Source organism: Myotis nattereri, assembly GCF_964212035.1.
Source record: "Myotis nattereri genome assembly, chromosome: 15".
Classification (NCBI taxonomy): Eukaryota; Metazoa; Chordata; class Mammalia; order Chiroptera; family Vespertilionidae; genus Myotis; species Myotis nattereri.
The window spans coordinates 50,702,471-50,725,591 of NC_138090.1; the positions used below are offsets into that span (position 1 = coordinate 50,702,471).

General features: G+C 50.7%; 1 protein-coding gene across 1 annotated transcript in view; it reads right to left on the bottom strand.

Moving 5' to 3' along the window:
- LOC308530664 (uncharacterized protein) overlaps window positions 1–23,121 on the bottom strand; it is a gene marked incomplete at both ends in the record, with an annotated part of 46,131 nt that overhangs the window by 16,177 nt on the left and 6,833 nt on the right. Inside the window, 5 exons of the mRNA XM_081107360.1 lie at window positions 62–239; window positions 2,235–2,371; window positions 4,205–4,473; window positions 4,715–4,904; window positions 9,413–9,478. Of these exons, the coding sequence (XP_080963486.1) occupies window positions 62–239; window positions 2,235–2,371; window positions 4,205–4,473; window positions 4,715–4,904; window positions 9,413–9,478 (840 nt within the window). The remainder of the gene's footprint in view (window positions 1–61; window positions 240–2,234; window positions 2,372–4,204; window positions 4,474–4,714; window positions 4,905–9,412; window positions 9,479–23,121) is intronic.

A 23,121-nucleotide genomic window follows, 5' to 3' on the forward strand; every position in this document is an offset into this window, starting at 1 on the left:
TGGAAGGAGGGCTCCAAGGGAGTGAGGAGGTGGGTCAGTCAACCCGACTTTTATTGTGGGCCCTTCGTCCATTCCTGCTCTCGGGGTCTCTGTCCTCGGATGGTTGCTTGGATCCATGAAATGTATTGGGAGACGCGGGTGTAGACGCCGGGACGGTTGGGCTGCCCGCAGGGGAAGTCTCCCCAGGAGATGATACCGTGGAGCCTTCCGTTGCAGACCAGGGGGCCTCCCGAGTCGCCCTGAGTGGGGGAGACAGAAAGTGGGGGGGGTCCTTGTTGGGGCCACACAAAGGCAGAGAGGGGGCCGTGTGGGGTGAGAGTGAAAGATGGAGCGAGACAGACATGGAGGCTGAGAGAGAGAGAGGGGGGACTATGGAGAGACAGTGAGCAGCAGAGACAGGGAGGAACAGATAGAAAGACAAACTAAAAATCAAAAACGAAACCCCAAACAAAGATAAACTCAGAAGGACAGAGAGTGAGAGAGAGACACTGAGCCGGGGGAGAGTTCTGTATTTCTTCGTTTTTTTTGTTTTTTGTGCCTCTAGCTCAGCGGTTCTCAACCTTCCTGATGCCCCGACCCTGTAATCCAGTTCCTCATGTTGCGGGGACCCCCAATTTCATGGTTACACATTGAACATCATGAAAGCCTAGTGATCAATCACAAAGACAATATGTCATTATATATGTGTTTTCCGATGGTCTTAGGCGACCCCTGTGAAAGGGTCGTTCGACCCCCCAAGGGGTCGCGGCCCACAGGTTGAGAACCGCTGCTCTGGCTCATGAAAGTGGTGAAAGCTTACCCCCCACACACCCATTCCTCTTTCCCTGCCATCGAATCCCACCTTGCACCCCCTGCCCCCCCCAAACCTGCTCCTGCTTTACGGTGTCTCCACGCCATCTTACTACTGAGCTAACCCACCCCCATCTGGGTGGGGCTTGTACACACGTGTGCTTCTTCTCCCCCCGGCCCCAGGACACACGTTATTACTATCGACAAGGCCCTCGCCACTGATTCATTATCACACCCTTTTCCACGGAACCAAGCCGCAACCTAAGAAGCCTCCTCTAGTCTGGCCCGCATGGCTCAGGGGTTGCGCATCGACCTATGAACTGGGAGGTCAGGGTTCGATGGCCGGTGGGGGCACATGCCTGGGTTGCGGGCTCAGTACCTAGTGTGGGGCCTGCAGGAGGCAGCTGATCAATGATTCTCTCTCATCATTGATGTTTCTGTCTCTCTCTCCCTCTCCTTTCCTCTCTGAAATCAATTTAAAAATATATATATAAAAGAAGTCTCCTCTATGTCACATAGCTGTCATTTTGCCCGTGTAGTATCCATTTTACCCTATTTTGGTAACAACTTTCTGATTTTTTTTTCATGTTAGGCATGACCCACTCCCCCCACTCTCAATTTGTGCCCCTGGTCCCTGCCCTTCTCCGCCCCCACAGTGAGTCATGTGACCCTGATTTGGTCCATCAGAGAATCCCACAGCTCTGGCCACAGTGGAGGTTCTAGGACACAGGACCTAAGTCAGCCTCGCGAGTGTCATGCTCAAGATGTTTACGTGGGTCTTAACTCTACTGCGTGTGCGCCTGGATCCATCCGTGCCTGAATCAGGGTCCTCAGGGCTTTCCAGTTATAAAAGCCAGTGTTTTTCTTAAAGCAGTTTGAGTTGGGTTTGTTTGTTTAATTTTTTAGTCAATTGCAACCAATAGAATCCTAACTTATATATATATATATATATATATATATATATATATATATATATATATATATATAAAATTGATTTTTTTACAGAGAGGAAGAGAGAGGGATAGAGAGTTAGAAACATCGATGAGAGAGAAACATCGATCAGCTGCCTCTTGCACACCCACTACTGGGGATGTGCCTGCAACCAAGGTACATGCCCTTGACCGGAATCGAACCTGGGACCCTTCAGTCCGCAGGCCAACGCTCTGCCCACTGAGCCAAACCGGTTAGGGCAGAATCCTAACTTTTATGCATGTCAACATCAGCATCTGGCAGCCACAGCGGGGGCTTAAGATGAATTCTATTCGCCATCCATGGGTGCTCCCTTTTGTCTCAACCTTCTATTCTAAGGGACATCTCACCTTACAAAGTCTAGTTCCCCATAGGCTAGAAGGCAAATCCTCTCCCTCCAGCATCCGTCCCCACCTCCATTCTGGCTTCCATCCTGGCCCATGGCAGCCCCCCACCCCAGCCCCACGCGGCCTCACCTCACAGGAGTCCTTGCCGCCCTCAGGGGAGCCGGCACACACCATGTTGCGTGTGATCCTCCCCGGGTAGGCTTGCCGGCACTCCTCATCTGAGCGTAGCTGGATGTTGGCACACTGTAAGGCTTGTGGGAAACTCACTGGGGAGGAGAGAGAGAGAAGGTCTGGGGATATCGGTCTTGGACAGGCTATGAGGCGGGAGTTCAAGAGGACAGCTGGCAGAAAAGAGAGATGGGAAGAGGGAGACGGGGAGAACGTGATGGAAGAGACAGAAATGTGGAGAGAAATGGGGGGAGAGGTAACAGGAAAGGGAAGGGGAGGGAGGGATGGGTCAGGGAGCTGAGCGTGAACAGACACAGATGGGGAGGGAGAGGAGGAGAGGGAACTGATGCATAAAGACAGAGAGAGTGGGGGGAACTAGGAAGACAGGGGAGGTGAGAGGGAATGGAGACGGGGAAACCACAGGAGAGGCGGCAAGAATTACAGGAGAGGAGGGAAGGGGTGGGAAGAGAGATGGGGCATGCTGGGCCGATAGACACAGAATCGAAGCTGGGAGAGCGCGGGGGTGGCACAGGGCTGTGCCGCTGTAGATCAACTTTATATTCGCATACATATGTATACACCCATTTATATATCACATCTATACACAAAGGATAAAGCAGTTTACATTTTATTATATTTAATAACTATATACCTACCATAATATACAATTTATATACAAATATATTTAAATAAATGCATAAATATAGAATTATAATTTAGAAAATCTAATTTTTATAATTTGCATATTTATAGACAGATGTATATTTTATTTTTTTAAATGTTTTTAATGTTTTTTTTAGAGAGAGAGGCAGGGAGAAGGAGAGGAAGAAACATCGATGAGAGAAACATCAACATTGATCAGCTGCCTCCTGCATGCCCCCTACTGGGGATCGAGCCCGAAACCCCAGCATGTGCCCTGATCGGGACTCGAACCAGCAACCTCTTGGTAGGTACATGGGCTGACGCTCAACCGCTGAGCCACACCAGCCAGGCATATAATGTATATTTCTATAAATATGCACATAATATGTAGAATATATGAAATTGTAGCCCTAACTGGTTTGGCTCAGTGGACAGAGCGTCGGCCTGTGGACTGAAGGGGCCCAGGTTTGATTCTGGCCAAGGGCATGTACCTCGGTTGCGGGCATATCCCCAGTAGGGGGTGTGCAGGAGGCAGCTGATCAATGTTTCTCTCTCATCAATGTTTCTAACTCTCTATCCCTCTCCCTTCCTCTCTGTAAAAAAATCAATAAACAAAATATATATTTTTAAAAAGTCTTTATGCTGAGGATATCCTAAAAAAAAAGAATATATGAAATTGTATATATTTATAAATGTATATAAAGACATATAACTGTATAGTATCTCTGTGGGTGCCATCATCTTTGAGGGCGTGGTAGCCAATTAGCATATTTCCTCCTTATTGGCTGTGGGTGCCACCATATTTGAGGGTGGGGCAGTCAATTAGCATATTCCCTCCTTATTGGCTGTGGGCGGCTGCATGAGGGTCAATTAACATATTCCCTCTTTATTAGGTAGGATATTTATGTAAAAGATATATATAACTGTATACATTATGTTATATGTAATATACATATGTAACTACATATTTTCCTTGTTTCTTTAGAACTATATATTTTTTACTTTCATTTTTATATATAAAGGAATCTCGCTGTGGCCAGCTAGCTCAGTTGGTTAGAGCATCCTCCTGACATGCCAAGGTTGTGGGTTCGATCTCCAGTCAGGGCACATACAAGAAGCAACCAACGAATGCATCAATAAGAGGAACAACAAAATCAATCTTTCTCTCTCTTCTTTCTCTCTAGAATTCAGCAAATTAAAAAATAAAATGAATCCTCTTCCAACCTACTCTCCCGCCTCTGCCCCCGTCTCCCCGGCCAACCTGTGAGGCCAGCTGTGTGGGCACATACCCCGGGGGCTGATGGTGGTGCCCCAGCCAGACACGCGGCAGCAGGTGCCAGCCGGGAGGCAGTCGCTGTGGGAGAGAGGCAGGACGCGGATGTGGCTCGAGAGACGGACGGGCGACTGCAGCTCCAGCAGCATGATGTCGTGGTCATGGTTCAGGTGAGTGGGGCTGCTCCGGTACAGAGGGTGGGGAATGGAGCGGGCGACGTCCCGCACCTGCTCTCCAGCCTCCTCGTGCTCCAGGGTATGCTTGCCCAGGGACACTCTGTATCCACTGTGGGTGCAGCAACAGGGTGGTTAGAGGAGAAGATGGGCCCCTCCCTACCCGCCCCCCCCCCAGCTCCATCACACCTTCCCCATCTCCTTCCACATCAACTCCAATCCCATCCAAATCCTCTTCTTCAAGTCCATTCCCATCCCCCACCCCCTAACTCCACCCAAACCTCACCCTCAAATGCAAACTCCACCCAGTCCCATTAGCACCCCTACCCCATGCTCCCCCGGCCCCCACGTACTCCTTCAGACAGTGCGCTGCAGTCAGGACCCAGCGGGGGTGGACGAGGACTGCCCCGCAGAGCAGCCGCCCCTGAACCAGCAGGGCTGCCTGCCAGGGCTGAGAGTGGGGAGGGCAGGTGTAGCCGCCTGGGAGAAACCCATTGGTCCCATTGGTGCTGTTGATAATCTTGGGATGTTCCTGAGAGACGCCTGGTAAAGGAGAGAAAATGTTAGAGAAGAGAGTGGGGGTTCAGGCAGAGGAGGCCTGGAGGTGTAGTTCTTGAGTTTGGGGAGAGGGTCAGAATTGGCTCTTGGTGACCAGGAACTGAGGATTCATCTCTTGGGCTCTGGGAGTTGCCATTTTCGACGGAGCAGAGATGAGTCAGGGCAAAGAGATGACAACGTCCTTTTCCACAGAAGTGTCCTATCCTCCATTGGGGGGAGGAAGGAAGAGTTCACTGAATGAAGATGTTTCTGATAAGCTTTCTCCCCATCTCCATTTTCTCTCTCATTCCACCATGGGGATGGGTCTCAAGAGGTAGAAGCGAGATGGACCTCCACAACCACCTAGCAGTATCCATCCATCCCTTCATTCATTCATCCATCCATCCCTTCATCCATCCATCCATCCCTTCATCCATCTATCATCCATCCATCCATCCATCCATCCATCCATCCATCCATCCATGCATCCATCCCTTCATCCATCTATCATCCATCCATCCATCCATCCATCCATCCATCCATCCATCCATCCCTTCTTCCATCCATCCCTTCATCCCTTCATCCATCCATCCATCCATCCATCCCTTCATCTATCTATCCATCCATCCATCCCTTCATCCATCCATCTATCTGTCTATCCATCCATCCATCCATCCATCCATCCATCCATCCCTTCATCCCTTCATCCATCCATCTATCCATCCATCATCCATTCCTCCATCTGCCCATCCATCCATCTATCTACCCATCTGTCCATCCATTCATCTGTCTACCCATCCATTGTCCATCCATCCATCCCTTCATCCATCCACCCATCCATCCATCTGTCCATCCATCCCTCCATCCTTTATCCATCCACCCATCTGTCTATCCAAGCATCCGTCTGTCCATCCATCCATCCATCCATCCATCCACCCATCCATCGTCCATCCACTCATCTGTCCATCCATGCATCCATCTTTTTAACACCTTATTTACTGGGTTACTCTATGGCTTCAAATACCATCCATAGGCTAACTACTACTCAGTTCAAAGTTTGCAGGATTCTGAATCATCTGATCTTTGTTAATCTCCTCGACCCCACCCCTAGCCTCTCTCCTCTTCACTCATTCTGTTCCAGTTTCAAGGATCTGTTCTCAAACTGACCAGGGCCTTAGCACTTGCTGCTTCCTCTTTCTCGACAGCTCTTTCTCCAGACCTGCACTGTTCAATATGGTAGCACTAGCTGGTGTGGCTAAATTTAGACTCATCAAAACGAAACTTAAAAATTCAGTTCTTGCCCTGGCCAGTGTGGCTCAGTGGTAAAGTACCGGCCCTGGGCCGAAGGGTGGCAGGTTCAATTCCCGTCAAAGGCATACACCTGGGTTGCAGGTCGATCCCAGGCCCCGGTTGGGGCATGTGCAGGAAGCAACCAATCAATGTGTCTCTCTCATCAATGTCTCTCTCTCTCTCTCTCTCTCTCTCTCTCTCTCTCTCTCTCTCTCTCTCTCTCGTCTCTTCCCCCCCCCTTTCTTCCACTCTCTAAAACAATCAATGGAAAAACTATCCTCAAATGAGAATTAACCAAGTAAAAAATAAAAATTCACTTCTTCAGCCACACCAGTCATATTTGAAATGCTCAAAAACCTGCAAGTGGCCAATGGCCACCCTACTGGACACTGCAGATATAGGAGGGAGACAGACCTAGCGTAGTCTCTGACACGCAGTAGGTGCTCAGCCAATGTCCTGTGTGCCCGGCCCTGTATCTGGCCCTGGACACAGCCGTTGACAATGGAACAGAGAAAGCCCAGTTCTGAATGGGCCGCTTTTTGGCTGGGGATCCCGTCACAGGCTGCCAGCGATCCCGTGGGGAAGGGAACAGTTCCATCTCATGGGGCAGCCATAGGATTCGGTAAAATCCTACACCTACGACACACACAGCCCTCAGCAGGTGGCTACTATTGCTACTGTTGCTATTATTAGCTGCACCAGGAGGGCCCCAGCTGTGTGGCCAGCAGGCCCCTTCCCCACCTCCATAAGCGGCAGGATTAGCCCAGTGGTTCTCAAATTTGGGGACAGAAGTCATTGGTGGGCGCAAGGTCATTTTGGGGGGGCACAGGGATGAGGCATAAGCAACATCAGATTGTAGCCTCAGACATGGTCACTGTCCGGTTCTCTTCCAATTCAGATCTTCACATGGATTTTTAGAGGGAGGAAGGGAAAGGGGGAGAGAGAGAAGCATCCATCGGCTGCCTCCTGCATGCCCTCTACTGGGGATCGAGCCCACAACTCGGGCATGTGCCCTGATCAGGAATCGAACCCGAGACCTCTCTGCGCATGGGATGATGATCAACAAACTGAGGTGAGCTCTAACTGCTTTGGCTCAGCGGATAGAGCGTCCGCCTGCGGACTGAAGGGTCCCAGGTTCGATTCCGGTCAAGGGCATGTACCTTGGTTGCGGGCACATCCCCAGTGGGGAGTGTGCAGGAGGCAGCTGATCGATACTTCTCTCTCATCGATGTTTCTAACTCTCTATCCCTCTCCCCTCCTCTCTGTAAAAAATCAATAAAATAGCCCTAACCAGTTTGGCTCAGTGGCTAGAGCGTCGGCCTGCGGACTGAAGGGTCCCAGGTTCAATTCCGGCCAAGGGCATGTACCTTGGTTGCGGGCACATCCCCAGTGGGGAGTGTGCAGGAGGCAGCTGATCAATGCTTCTCTCTCATCGATGTTTCTAACTCCCTATCCCTCTCCCTTCCTCTCTGTAAAAAAATCAATAAAATATATTTAAAAAAACAAATACACACCGAAAATATTAAAAAAAAAAAAAAAAGAAAGAAAAGAAAAGATTCTAAGCAGGTCATTGGGGCCTAAAATAATGAAGATGGGTGCCAGGACGTGGGGGACGGGACGGGGCAGGTGTGGATCAGAGCCCTGACTCAGGGGCGCTGCTGTCTCGGCCGGGCTCTCCTGTCAGAGGCTTGGCTTTTTCAGCTGTGAAACTGGAGTAATTACAGCTCAGGTACCTCCTAAGACTGTTGAGGGCTCCACAAGCCAATGCATGTGGAGTTCCTAGCCCAGGGCGTGGCGCCCAGGAGGGGCCGGGGACCTGGCAGGAGTCCTGGGAGTGTCGCCAAAGGAAACGAGGCACCCCACCTCCAGGCCAGGGCTGGTGCCCCGTGCCCCGTGGCCCCCTCCCTCCACTGGGTCTCAGCTCTAGGGTCTAGTCCAGGGGTCCTCAAACTTTTTAAACAGGGGGCCAGTTCCCTGTCCCTCAGACCGTTGGACGGCTGGACTATAGTTTAAAAAAAAAAAAACTATGAACAAATTCCTATGCACACTGCACATATCTTATTTTGAAGTAAAAAAAACAAAACGGGAACAAATACAATATTTGTATTTGCATGTGGCCCGCGGGCCGTAGTCTGAGGACCCCTGGTCTAGTCCTTTGGGGGAGGGAGGTCTCCTGGTTTGGTCCTTTAAAGCCATCCCCTCCTTCAACAATTGCAGCTGATGATTAACTCATTATTTGGGGAATTGTTGAAACGAGGTCTGCGTGCTGAGAGCAGGGACCCCGTCTGGATTGCAGAGCTGTGGGTTGTTTTTTTTTTAAAAAAGAATTATTACTGAATTTATTGGGGTGCCATTGGTGAATAAAAGGATGTAGCTGTCAGGGCTACACATCTATAATACATCATCTGAATGCATGAATGATGCCTGAATGGGCTTTCCAGAGAACTTGCCGGCAAAGGCAGGGAGGTGGGGTGAGGTGGGGGGAGCTTACATGGGAGAGGACTGACTATGGGTAGAATCAGATAGGTCTGGGGTCACCCCAAGGGTGAAAGGAAGAAACGGGAGGCTCTGAGAACACGATTAAGAAGGTAGCAGTGACGACTCACCAACCTCCCCTCCCTCCCATCTGCCAGGCAGTCAGCAAGCACAGACGGGCGTGACCCGGTTTCATTTTAATATTCGCACCAACCCTTTGTGGGCAAAAAGCCCATTTACAGTTATGAGTACTAGGCGAAACGCGGGGTTTATGCTTGTATTAATATTATTATTATTATTAATTTAATTTATGAACGATTGCATTATGTAAACCTACTTTTGCCCAGCCCCGTACGTCCCCATTGTACAGATGGAACCACCGAGGCACAAAGAAGCGAAGCCACTCGCTCAGAGCGGCAGCGGCAGGGTTTCGAACCCCTGTGGGTGCGACTCCTCTCCCTCGGGGAGGCCTGGAACGGGGGGAGGGGCTGGGGGGGCGCTTTTCAACGCGGAGTCAGAGAGAAGAGGGGGCCTTGCTGTGGACACGGGGCTGACCGCAGCCAGGAAACCAGGTCACTCCGGGATAAGCAGGAAGTTCTCGGGACCGTCCCCCAGGGGACCCTGCCCGGAGTGGGCGGGGGGCGGGGGGCGGGGGGCGGAGCTCGCGGCTTCCCCGCCCCCTCCCGCGGCCTGGCCCCGCCTCCCATTGTCTGCGGTGGCCACCCCGCCGCCACCCCCGCCATTCTTACCGCTTGACGAGGACAAGGCCGTGGTCAGGAAGGCAATCGCAGAGGCCAGGGGCCACATGGCAGCGCCTGGGTGGGGGGCAGGGAGGGCGGGACGGGCCTGAGAATGTGGAAGGGAGGCGTTAAGGGCTGGCCGGCATCCCCGTCTCTGACCCCTGAACTTCCCAGCTGTCAGTCTGCCTGCACACTCTGGAGAACCCCGGCCCACGTCCTCCCCAAATTCATCGTGGGCGGGGGTCGGGGGTGGTGGTGGTGCGGAGGGGAGGCGTGCACCCGAGGGCACTGGCTGGCTAGTCCTCGACCCAGGCAGCTAGTCCCTCCACCCTGCCCTGCAAGCTGGGCCCTCGGTGCACGCTCCTCCGGCCCCTCTCTCCGGCCCCGGGGCCGGCCTCCCCTCCCAGGGCTGGTTCCCACACCTGGTCTCAATCTGAGCTTATCTCCCTGCGGCTGCAGCTCTCCATCTCTGCAGATTTCTATCTCTCACTGAGCCTCAGGTCTCTCTCTCCATCTCCCTGACTCAGCGATGCTCCCTCTTCCCCCTTCCATCGCACCCCTCCTCCCCTCCCCTCCAAAGCTCCAGCCCCGGCCCCAGGCACAAGCCACTTACCTGGGTGAGGGGCCCCGGTGGAGAGCTTCTGCAGCCAGCTGCCTCCAACTTCAGCCCCGACCCATGCCTTTTAACCCCTGACACCCTCCCCCAGCGCCCTCAGCATTTCCCGGTCGCTGGCCTACCCCTCTCCACCCCCGATGGCTCAGCAGGCTGTGCCAGGCACCCCCCAGCCTGGGCTTGGCCCTCTGCTTGGGGCGGAGCTTTTGGGACAAGCTGGGACCCAGATTTGGCTCCTCCCAAGCCCCAGTTGAACCCACAGTGAACTCTGAGGTGGCAGGACCCACCTAGGCGGAAGGAGAAAGCCCATCACTTCCTTCCCCAAACCCACCCCACATCCCCATGACCCTTCCTGGTCGCATAGCTGGCGTTCCAACCTCCACGCCAACCCTGCGTACCCTCTCCAGATACATCAGCTCCTAGAAGGCTATTTCCACCCTATTCCCATTTCCCCGCCTAATTCCAACCAGGACCCAGCCCTTGGCCTAGCCCTCAAACCAGTGCCATCGTAGCTTTATCTCAAAATTATCTCTCAACATCACAAAACAAGGCATCTAGATTTCAGTTCTTGGCCCGGACGCTATCCCCAGCTCCATCTCCAGCCCTTTCCCTTAACCCAAACACAGGGATGCCCAAGTATTCTACCGTCTGCCCTTCCCACCCCCACCCCCAACCCTCAGGCACAGCAAGGGAATTCATTCTTCAGGTGGGTGATGGATAGTCCACTGTCCTTAAATGAGGGTGGGGGCCGGGATTGGGTCTGGGGAAGCAATCTTTTGGCTCAATGGCCCTTTGGGAGCAGGGTCAGTCGGGGTCAGGGAGTCCACGGGCATGGAGGCCGCGGAGAGGGAAGCGCTCTGGGGGCTGGGCTGAGGGAAGAGGAAGGAGGAAGAGGTTGTTTGGGGAATGAGTAGGAGTCTGCTGGAATTGTGACTGGGTGGGGCTGAGAGTTAATTCTAGGGGGTGGAGGAGGCAGGATTAGGGATTAGGGAGAACCGAGGTGGGGTCAGAATTTGGAAGGAAGCCAGGGATGGGGGCCAGATGAAGTCTGAGGAGGGTCGTGGTGTCAGGATAAGGGTAAGGGGTTGAGCCAGACTGAATGAGTGCTAACATCAAAACTGGTGCTGCCATATTGGGGAAAGTTTAAATTTGGACATAGGGATCAAATGTAGTGTCTTTTAACAATTTTTATTTGTTGATTTTAGAGAGAGAAGGGAAGGAAGACAGCGAGAGAGAGAGAGAGAGAGAGAGAGAGAGAGAGAGATTGATTTGCTGCTCCACTTATTCATGCATTCATTGTGTGTGCCCTGACCAGGGATTGAACCCACAACCTTGGCGTATAGTGACAATCCTCTAACCAACTGAGCTACCTGGCCAGGGCTTAAAATATAATTTTTTAAAAATATATGTATTTCTTTATTGATTTCAGGAAGGAAAGGAGAGGGAGAGAGAGATAGAAACATCAATGATGAGAGAGAATCATTGATCGGCTGCCTCCTGCACGCCCCCTACTGGGGATCAAGCCCACAACCCTGGCATGTGCCCTTGGCCGGAATCGAACCTGGAACCCTTCAGTCCGCAGGCCGAGGCTCTATCCACTGAGCCAAACCAGCCAGGGCTAAAATATAATTTTTTCAAAAAGATCTAACCATGACTCTCCTACATATATAAATTGAACATATGTCTAATATTTTGATTCATTAATAAGTGATAAAACTATCAAGATGTTACAAAGAACCATAGGCAATAAGGAATGCTGAAATGAATTTATAAATAGACATAAGCTGTCTTAGCCCACATGGTGGGGAGAAGGTAATTGTACTTCTACCTGGTAAGACTCATTTGCGTGGTTACGGACAAGAGTTATTTGCATTGCTATCAGCTGTCCATAATTTACCGAGTTGTAAAGCAGCTCCAAGACAGTAAAAGAAGCAGAGACCCCCAAAATCAGTTGGCCCTTCTAGATTTCCATTGATGTCACCCATCGCCTTCACAATATCAATGTCGTTCCCAATGTTTCCTTACACCAGGGAGAAAAGTTCTTGGTCATGTTTAGGATGGGTCCGATGACAGCACTGGGAATGCAAGTGAATTTGGGGAGAAGGATGGACGTGTGGTGAAGATGACGCTGGGGAGTTGGTGTAGGGCAGTGGTCGGCAAACTCATTCGTCAACAGAGCCAAATATCAACAGGACAACGATTGAAATTCCTTTTGAGAGCCAAATTTTTTAAACTTAAACTATACAGGTAGGTACATTGTTATTAGCTTCATTAGGGTGCTCCTAAGCTGGCCTTTGCTAAAAACGTCCTCAATCTGATTGCAGTACGTTCGCTGAGGTCGACCCCTTCCAACTCTCCCATCCACACTCGTCTTATATACTTGTTTCGTCCATCTCCTTTCGCTCATCCTCTCTCTCTGTCCACCCCCCACTTCTTCTAACGCCACTTCTTCAAAATAGACTCGCCCTGGCCGAAAACCGACTTCTGCGCATGGGCCACGGAAGTTTCAATCGCACTGTACGTGCGCGCCCGCTCTAGAACGCGGGGCTTAGCACCCAACTGCCTACTCAATGTCTCCGTGTTCCTCCACAGTTTTGTGGAAGAGCCACATGCAAGGGGCCAAAGAGCCGCATTGTGGCTCGCGAGCCGCGGTTTGCCGACCACTGGTGTAGGCCCGACAGTGTAGGGGAGAGGATTGAGCTGTGGTTGGGAGGTTTCTGGCCATAAGGCTGTTGATGGAGTCCTCCTGTTGGGCTGGGACTGGGGATGGGGCGGAAACTGAAGCTTTGGATGGGGAGGTGTTGAAATGCGTTTGAGTGGGTGTTATGTATGGATTGCCATGGATGATGAAGACGGAGCTTGAGCATCTATGTTGAGGTAGGGTTTTGGTGGGAGTGGGCTGGGACATAGCTGTGAACTCCTCTCCGGGTGACAGAAAAGCAATTGTCCTTCCGTCTCTTGGAATTCCCCCACTCCATAGGGCTGGGGCCGGAGTGGATACCGCGTTGATGCTTTCCCAGGAGAGCTGGGTTCAGTCTGGGTGGCAGGAGGGAGGATGCCGGGTTACGTGAGGTGCTGGGCTCGTGTGGGAAGTCAGGGTACCTGTGCCCTCTGGTGGCTGGGTCCACGCGTCCAACAAAAACCTTTCTTATCTCGGAAGGGCCCTTTCTCACCTAGGAAGGGCTGGAAGGAACCTGGAGAGGGGGTGGCTGGGGTGGCATCTTCTGAGGGGTGAGTACGAGGTCAATGTTGATAGTTGAGCTTATGATTGTCCAGGACCAAGGCTGGCTGGCTCGTGTTGATGTGAGGTCATGGACCCACTGAGGGTTGGGTGCATTCCACCCCCTCCCTTGACTGATAAGGCAACTGGAGCCCACGGTGGGTTACACATCAACTGGACCAAGCCCAGGTGTACTGTCTCACAGGTCAGGGTCTTCCCCGCTTCTGAGAGTAGGGCCGGGGAAAGAAAGACGAGAAAAAGAGGCAGGGTTCCTGGTGGCTTAGGGCTGCGACTCTGGAGTTCAAGCAACCAGCACCTTCTGTGCCTCAGTGAACAATGGCACCGTCCGCAGCGCCTACCTCACAGAGGAGGGTTAAATGAGTTAATATTGGAAGGTGCTTGCACAAGCGCCTAATAGGGACCTAGGGCCACACAGGTGCTTGTTAAATAGGTAAAGCTGGAGGAGATGGAGGCAGATGAGGTTCCTGGAAGCCCCACCCTGGCTTGGCTTCAACATGGGGTTCTTTGTGAGGCACGAACTGGAAGTTCTGGTTGGAAGTGCTGATTGGGGCGAGAAAGTTGGCCCCATAACCAGGCCCAGAGGAGAGGCCCTGATACAAGCAAGACAAAGGGATAAATACACCGAGACAGACAGACAAAGTGGGTGGGAGAGGTCGGGAAATGCAGAGGGAGAGAGAGAGAGAGACAAAGGCACAAAGACATAAGGGGGGGGGGAGAGAGAGAGAGAGAGAGAGAGAGAGAGAGAGAGAGAAGGCACAAAGACATAAGGGAGAGAGAGAGAGAGAGACATGTCCCCAGAAAAACCAGACTTGAGATGTGCCAGGAGTCAAGAGCCATGCATTCATTCGTTAGAGCTGGATCCCTGGGTCACAGGCATTGGCCCCAGTCCACATCTTTCCTGGGCGGCGACAACATCACTTTTCACCCATCGGAATAGCAAACGCTAGCAAGGTCAGCCTTGCCACCTACCTGCCTGCCTGCGTGCCCACATCCCCTGCCTCCTCTCCTGTGTCTACAGAGGAACAGTCTGCACCTCCATCGAAGACAGACCCCTCCGTTTGTGCCCAGTCTCCCGTCCCCTCTCATCTTCTTGAAGGCATCGTCCCAGCCAGCACGTCTCTCTTCCCTTGTTTACATCATCGATTCTTCCCCCCACCAGTGAGCTGTCCCGCTAGCATACAGACATGCTACCATTTCTCCCATGTCCCATTAAAATAATTTTTCAAAACCTCTCCAAACGCCCTGGCTGATGTGGTTCAGCTGGTTGAGCACCATCCAGTGTCCCAAAGGGGCTCCAGTTCCATTCCCGGTCAGGGCGTGTATGGGAGGCAACCAATCAATGTTTCTCCTCTCTCTCCTATCTCTCTAAATTATATATATATATATATATATATATATATATATATATATATATATATATATATATACACCTCTCCAACCTTCATGCTCTCCTCACCGAATTTTTACTCCCTTGCACTGCAATTCTTCTCTAAAGAGTTGGCTACACTCACTGGCCGCAATTTCTCTCCTCTTGTTCTTTCTTAAGCCCCCACCCCCCACCCCCACCCTCCAACCGCTCTGCCAACTGTGTCCCTGTTCAGGGCACCAATTCCTTCCATGGTGCTGAACCCAGTGGCCATCCCTTTAGGGTTCCTCTTACTTGAGTTATCAGCTGCGTTGAACAAGCCGATCACTCCCCGTTCCTTCAAAGGGGTTCTCCGCTTGGCCTCTGGGACACTGCACCCTCCCGATCTTCCTCCTCACTCACTGGCTGGTCCTCATCCGTGGCTGGTGCTGTTCGCTCTCATCTCCCCGGTCGGTCTCTACGTGGTGGGGCATCTCGGGACTCAGTGGTTGGTCCTCTTCTCTCCTCTGCCTATACTCAGTCCCTTGGTGATGATCGCATCTGGCTTTAAATACCATCCACATGTTTGACGACTCCCAGATCCGTGTCTCCGGCCAAGACCTCGCTCTAGAACGCGGGGCTTAGCACCCAACTGCCTGCTCAGTGTCTCCGCGTTCCTCCAAGTTCGAAACCAAACTCCTGTCCTCCACTCCTCTCACAGGCTCCTCTTCCAGTCTTGGTCTTCTCTGCAGATGGTCTCTCCACCCTTCCACTCCTTGATCCAAACCTTAGTCTTGCCCTTGAATTCCCTGTCTCCTACCACACATCCATTTTGTTACCAAACCCTGTCAGCTCTACACCTTCGAAGGAGATCCAGAATCTGCCCATTTCTCAACACCTTCCATCCTTGCCACCTGGTCCCTCCCAGTCACCATCCCCTCTCACCTATACCAGGTATGTTCACTCTCTAGTCTCCCTGTTTCTGTCCTTGTCCACCTACATTCTCTTTGCGACACAGCAGCCAGACTGACCTTTAAAAAAAAAAAAAAAAGTAAGCCAGGGCAGGTCACTCCACTTCTCCAAACCCTGCAATGCCTTCCGCCTCACTCAGAGTGAAAGTCAAGTTTCCTGAGGGTGGTCTCCAGGGCTCTACTTAGACCATCTGGCCCCGATGGTCCTCTGATGTCTTCTACCCTCCCTCCCTCCCTCCTCCTGCCCCTCTCATGCCAGCCATACTCCCACCTCAGGCCTGTTCTGACTCTAGGAACCCTCTCCCAAACCAGAGGTCTACGTGGCTTCTCTTATTCTCCTCATCCTCTCCACGAAGACTTCCTTGACTCCTGTAATTGGGTGCCCAAGACGAGTTCTGAGAATCCCCAGAAGGACTCCCAGAACTCAGAAAAGCGGCTCTGCTCACGGTTTGGGTTAAATGGCAGCCAAAGGCTATAGATGAACATGCACAAAGCAACACAGCACACAAGGCAGAGACCAGGAGGGGCCAGGCATGAGCCTCCCGGTGTTCTTTCCGGCTGTGGTCATGCAGATCGCCCCTAATCCCCACTGCAATGATGTTTGGCAGCACATACAGAGGGCTGTCTACCGGGGGAGCTCACCTGAGCTTTGGTGTCTAGGTATTTTATTGGGTGTTGGTCATGTAGGCATGGCTGTCTGCTTTTGTGGCTGACCTTCATCTCTGGGTCCTCCTGAGATGAAACGGATACGACGTGCTCTGAGGACTCCACCGGAAGTCACCGCCGTGTTAGCATAGACTCTCCGACATGGTCCCGTGCCCTGGACCAAACAGAAACAGGATAATTCAGAGGCTCCGTGGTTATCTCCAAGGAGCCAGGCAAAGGCCAGAGCTCTCTTTCTATGTAATGTGCAGGACTTGGACAGCCCAGGCCCGCTGAGTTAACAACCCTTCGTGGCTTAGCATCACAGCCCTCAGGGATGTACTGGTAAAATATAGCACAGGGAATATCTATCTATATATAAAAGGCTAATATGCAAAGTGTGCTCTAGGGAGTTCAACCAAAAGTTCGATCCCTCACTATGATGGGCACTGACCACCAGGGGGCGGCGTGGAATGAAGGAAGGCCCCATGGGCCCTGTTCGCCGGCCAGGCCTAGGGACCCTACCCGTGCACAGATTTTGTGCACCGGGCCTCTAGTAGTCAATAATATTGTATTAACTATAGATGGTGCCAGGTGGGTACAAGACTTAAGAGGGGGATCACTTTGTAAATTATATAATTGTTTAACCACTATGCTGTACACCTGAAAGGAATATAAAGTAATGATGAATGTCAGCTGTAACTGACAAAGGGGATTCATCTGTTAATGGGATCATTGGAGTCCCATCGGCAGGTGGGAAGTGTTTGTGTGACAATGAAAAAAAAAACAAAACAAAAAGCACACCACACTGGAACCTTCGTCTCCAGGGCTGACTCCCATCTGTAATACCTTCTGTTTTACTTATTCATTTGTTTCTTTGTCTGCCTCTCCCCTGGAAGTGACTTCTCAGTACCCAGCATAGAATAGGATTCAATGGATATTTGATGAATGAATGAATGAATGAATGAATGAATGAATGAACTAGTGGCATGATTGAGGGTGTGGGGAGAAAGGAATCTTTTTTTTTAATATGTTTTTTTATTGATTTCAGAGAGGATGGGAGAGGGAGAGAGAGATAGAAACATCAATGATGAGAGAGAATCATTGATCGACTGCCTCCTGCACACCCCCTAATGGGCATGGACCCTGCAACCCCTGGCATGTGCCCATGATCGGAATCGAACCTGGGGCCCTTCAGTCCACAGGCTGACGCTGTATCCACTGAGCCAAATCGGCTGGGGCGGGAGACAGGAATCTTTATCTGGACAAAAACCTGCTGGCATTTGGTGAGACGGATTAAGAATGGGCCGTTTGGTCCATTAGTCCTGCTCCTATATTCCAGAGACGTCTCCTGTAGGTACATAAGGGGCATCCTATCCTCTCTGTCAAAATGTAGGACAGGGACCTTACCCTAGACAGGAATCGGGAGGGCCTGTAGGGGGAGCTCTCATGCCCCGTGTTGTAGAGAGAGCCCTACAGGAACCATTCTATTTCCAATGTGGCTCTAAGGTGGTAACCACCCCTTCCCTTAGCTTTTTCCCCCCTGTACAAAGGACTTCCTCCATCTTTGTCCTGGCACGAACTTCCACGTGTCTGGCCATGGTTGCACATACTGTACCGGATTGTAGGGTGTTTTTTTTGTGTTTTTTTTTTTTCTCCCTGAATAAACCCTTTTCGTCCAGCGAATACCAAGTTGACGGCTGTTTATGCTCAACGCCCCAAATAGTCATTGCGCCATGGCTTGGGTAGTGGAGGGAACCTAGGTGTGCCCATCACTGGGGGATTGAGTCATTCACATGGTGGCTGAAAAAGTGATGGTGAAATAAATTACCATTTTCTAACCGGGCAGGGCATGGTGGGGAGTCACACCTGGGCCTCTCACTTCTTTATTTGTTGTTGTTTTTTTCTTCTTCTTCTAGGTATTTATTTATTTTTATTGATTTGAGAGAGACTGAACCTCGATTTGTTGTTCCTCTCTTATTGACGCGTTCATTGGTTTCTTCTTGTACGTGCCCTGACTGGAGATCGAACCTACAACCTTGGTGTTTTGGGACGACACTCTAACCAAACGGTCTGACCCAACCAGGGCATCTTTTTTTAATTTCTAATTTTTTTTGTCCGCCCCCCACCCCCCACTCACACACACACTTTTTTTTTTTCTTACCGCTTTAGTGAAAAGTTGTGAAACCAGCCATTGTTCTTGTGCATCTAGGTTAACACACCTTTTTGAGACGCCATAAGTGACACCCCTGGAAGGCGTAACCACCCTCCAGAGAGAGAACACTTAATCTCCTTAGCTCTCCTGTGATCCGACCTTCATGTAATCTTCCTTCGCACCCTCCTGAACCTCAGACACACACACACACACACACACACACACACACACACACACACACAGCTGCAAAACTGTCATTCCCCAAAGCATTTGAGATCTTGCTCCCCAGCATATGTCGTCAGCTTGGCTCAGAGAAAGGCTTACAAGAATTCTCTACAGGGTCTGGGTGTTTCTTACGTTGGCACCGTGGGGTGGTGCTTCTCGAACTTTCCTAGGCACTGTCTTCCGGGGACCGTGATGAAATGCAGACTCTGGTTTAGCGGGTCTGGGCTGGGGGTCCGAGACTCAACCTCGAATAAGCTTCAGGTGATTACGCTTCGGCTGTTCTTGGGGCCACACTCTGAGAAGCAAGGGTGCAGGATATAGTCCGTCCAGTAGAACATTCTTCGTCCGATATGCAAATACTTTATGTATTGGCACCACCCAATTTGGCTGCCGTGAGCCACACACGGTTATCGATCACCAAAATGTGGCCGTGAGACGAAGGAATGGAAATCCCACACGTGTTAAATTCAGCTAAGCTGGCCCTGACCGGTTTGGCTCAGTGGATAGGGCATTGGCCTGCAGACTGAAGGGTCCCAGGTTCGATTCCGGTCAAGGGCATGTACCTTGGCTGCAGGCACATCCCCAGTAGGGGGTGTGCAGGAGGCAGCTGATCAATGTTTCTAACTCTCTATCCCTCTCCCTTCCTCTCTGTAAAAAAAGCAATAAAATATATTTTTTAAAAAATTCAGCTAAGCTTCATTTAAAAACGCCAAGTGCCCTGGCTGGTGTGGCTCAGTCAGTTGGCGCGTCCTCCCATACACCAAACAGTCATGGGTTTGATTCCGGGTCAGGGCACATGCCCAGGTTGAGGGTTCGATCCCCACTTGGGGTGCATACAGGAGGCAGCCAATTAATGCTTCCCTCCCACATCGATGTTTCTCTCTCTCTCTCTTTCTCTCCCCCTTCTCTCTTCTCCTTTCCTTTCTCTCTAAAATCAATAAAAACATATCCTCAGGTGAGGATTAAAAAATAAAAAGAATAAGTAAATAAAAATGACCACAAGTGGCCAGTGGCTACCACGTTGGACCACACAGGCTGCGAAGACAGTTAGAAGCAATAAACTAGCCGAGCCAAGGGCAACACGGGTAGATTAACACTGTGTGGTGGGATGAGATCACCTCGTTAATACGTCCGCCTGGCTCCTCACCCACGCACTTTCCTTCCCACCCTCTTTCATTAACTCTAAAAGGCTGTCAACATAAAAGGCTGTCGACATAAGAAGCATCCAAACCTGCAAGTATTTTTTTTTTTTTTGGTAAGCCTTTATTTGAGCCAAACTGAAGACACATGCTGGGGAGTGAGATCTCAGATGCTTCGGAGAATAAACGTTCTGGGGTCTCTCTTACGCATTCGGAATTACGTAAGCAGGGAACTGAGGAAGATCGCACGGAGGTGGGAGGAAGGAAAGTGGGCACCGGAGTGTGTGCCTGTGTTAGTCTAGACTCAGAAGAACAATGGCAAAGGCTGGCTTGAAACCTTTCACTAAAGAGGTTGTGTGCCTGGGGTTAACCACCCACCGTGACCTGCCCAGTTCAGAATGTGTGATCAGATCATCCTGAGAGGTTCCTTGTCTTAGAGCCCCCTCTGTTGCCATCATGCTGTGGATTGTATTTGCTTTATTATTTCATACTAGAGGCCTGGTGCACTGGCGGGGGAGTGGGTGTCCCTCAGCCCAGCCTGCGCCATCTCACAGTCCTGGAGCGCTCGGGAGATGTCCGACTGATGGCTTCAGCCCATAAGCCGTCAGTCCAACATCCTCGTCTCACCCAGGCCTGACGCGACCCAGCCACACAGCTGCTTACCTTCCCTGCCCTCACAGAGCTGGTTTGGCCACAGTGTGTGTGTGTGTGTGTGTGTGTGTGACCTCGACAGAAGGTGCAGCCTCCATTGCTCAGCAGTCTTTTTTTCTTTTAAATTCAAATAAATTTATTAATTTTATTTCATTTATTTTTTTAATATATTTTATTGATTTTTTTTTTTACAGAGAGGAAGGGAGAAGGATAGAGAGTCAGAAACATCGATGAGAGAGAAACATCGATCAGCTGCCTCCTGCACACTCCCTGCTGGGGATGTGCCCACTGAGCACTCACCAGCTGTGAGCCAGACTCAGAGCTTCTGGCTGAGCGGCACTCCCCCTATGGGAGTGCACTGACCACCAGGGGGCAGCTCCTGCGTTGAGTGTGTGCCCCCTGGTGGTCAGTGCACCTCATAGCAACCAGTCATTCTGCCTTTTTTTTTTATTTGCATATTAGCCTTTTATTATATAAGAGGATACCAGTAAGAAAGAAAAGAGGGGTGATTGCCCTGGGTGGTAGTTCAGTGGTTAGAGCGTCAGTCCCCAAGCACCAGAGGATCTCTGGTTCAATCCCCGGTCAAGAGCACATATCTGGGTTGCAGATTCAGTTCCCAATCCCTGGCAACCAATTGTTGTGTCTCTCTCACATCAATGCTTTTCTCTTTCTCTCTCTCCCTCCCTCCCTCTCTCCCTCCCTCCCTCCCTCCCTCCCACTTCTCTAAAAAGCAATGGAAAAAATATCCTTGGATGAGAATTTTTTAAAAAGGGGGGGTGACAATTAAATTATGACATTATGCTGACACTATCAGCTGTAATATGCCCCCGCATTATTATTACTTTTTAGGTGTTTGGGTTTTTTTTGTTAATCCTCACCAGAGGTTATTTTTCCCATTGATTTTTTTAAAAGTATGTTTTTATTGATTTTTTTGAGAGGGAGGAGGGAAGAGGGATAGAGAGATAGAAAAATCAATGAGAAAGGAGCCTCATAGATTGACTGCTTTCTGCACGCCCTGCACTAGGGATTGAACCCGCAACCCGGGCATGTGTCCTGACCAGGAATCGAACCATGACCTCCTGGTTCCTAGGTCGACACTCAACCACTGAGCCACACCAGCTGGGCCCCATTGATTTTTAGGGAGAGATGAAGGGAAGGAGGGAGGGAGGGAGGGAGGGAGGGAGGAGGAGGAGGAGGAGGAGGAAGAAGAAGAAGAAGAAGAAGAAGAAGAAGAAGAAGAAGAAGAAGAAGAAAGAGGAGGAGGAGGAGAGAGATGGGTTGGTTGCCTCCCACACATACCTCGACCAGGACCAGGACCAGAGATTGAACCTGCAAACCAGGTATATGCCCTTAATCAGATATCAAACCCAAGACCCTTTGGTGCCCAGGGCTGCCCTCCCAATTTCAGAAACGTTAAAAATGTGAAAGAAATGTGCCTGTGAGAAGCAATAAAAGATGGTACTCAACCACCACAGCTGGGAGTATGGGTTGGAAATCAGATTAGAGTAATCTTTGAGGTATGTTTACTTAGCTTTATGGAAGGAGGCAGGCCAAGAATTACAACAGGGCTGTATCCTTGTCTCACCCAGGCCTGACGCGACCCAGCCACACAGCTGCTTACCTTCCCTGCCCTCACAGAGCTGGTTTGGCCACAGTGTGTGTGTGTGTGTGTGTGTGTGTGTGTGTGTGTGTGTGTGACCTCGACAGAAGGTGCAGCCTCCATTGCTCAGCAGTCTTTTTTTCTTTTAAATTCAAATAAATTTATTAATTTTATTTCATTTATTTTTTAAATATATCTTATTGATTTTTTTTTTTTACAGAGAGGAAGGGAGAAGGATAGAGAGTCAGAAACATCGATGAGAGAGAAACATCGATCAGCTGCCTCCTGCACACTCCCTGCTGGGGATGTGCCCGCAATCAAGGTACATGCCCTTGACCAGACTCGAACCTGGGACCCTTGAGTCCACAGGCTGACACTCTATCCACTGAGCCAAACCGGTTAGGGCTAATTTTTATTTTTAATTAATTTTTTTTAATAAATTCTTTTTTAAAAAAAATTGATTTCAGAGAGGAAGGGAGAGGGAGAGGGAGATAGAATCATCAATGACGAGAGAGAATCATTGATTGGCTGCCTCCTGCACGCCCCCTACTGGGGATTGAGCCTGCAACCCAAGCCTGTGCCCTGACTAGAAATGAACCCAGGACCCTTCAGTCCACAAGCCAATGATCTATCCACTGAGCCAAACCAGCCAGGGCAAATGTATTAATTTTGAGAGAGAGAGAGAGAGAGAGAGACAGAGAGAGAGAGAGAGAGAGAGAGAGATTGCTCCACCCACTTATGCACTCACTGATTGATTCCTGTGTGTGCCCTGTCTGGGGATCGAACCCACAACCTCAGTGTATCCGGATGATGCTCTGAGCAACTTGGCCAGGACATTTCCCAGAAATCTTCTGAGCTGCTGTGGTCACACAGGTCCCAGAGCTGCCAGCTCCGAACTCTCTGATTCTGTGCTGTTCCCTCAGCACAGCACGTGGGCACTGATGAAGCCACACTGTGTTCCACTCTGAACTGTGCAGCCCCCCCCCCGCCCCCCCCCCCACCGCAGCACAGAACTATGAGAAGACAGACACCAAGATCAGCAGGTTGCTCCCACGCTGACCTGTCCAGTAGTGTGTGGGTGAGGGGTTAACAGCTCTCTGATCTGCCCCATTTGCCAATTTCTATAGTGTAAATAC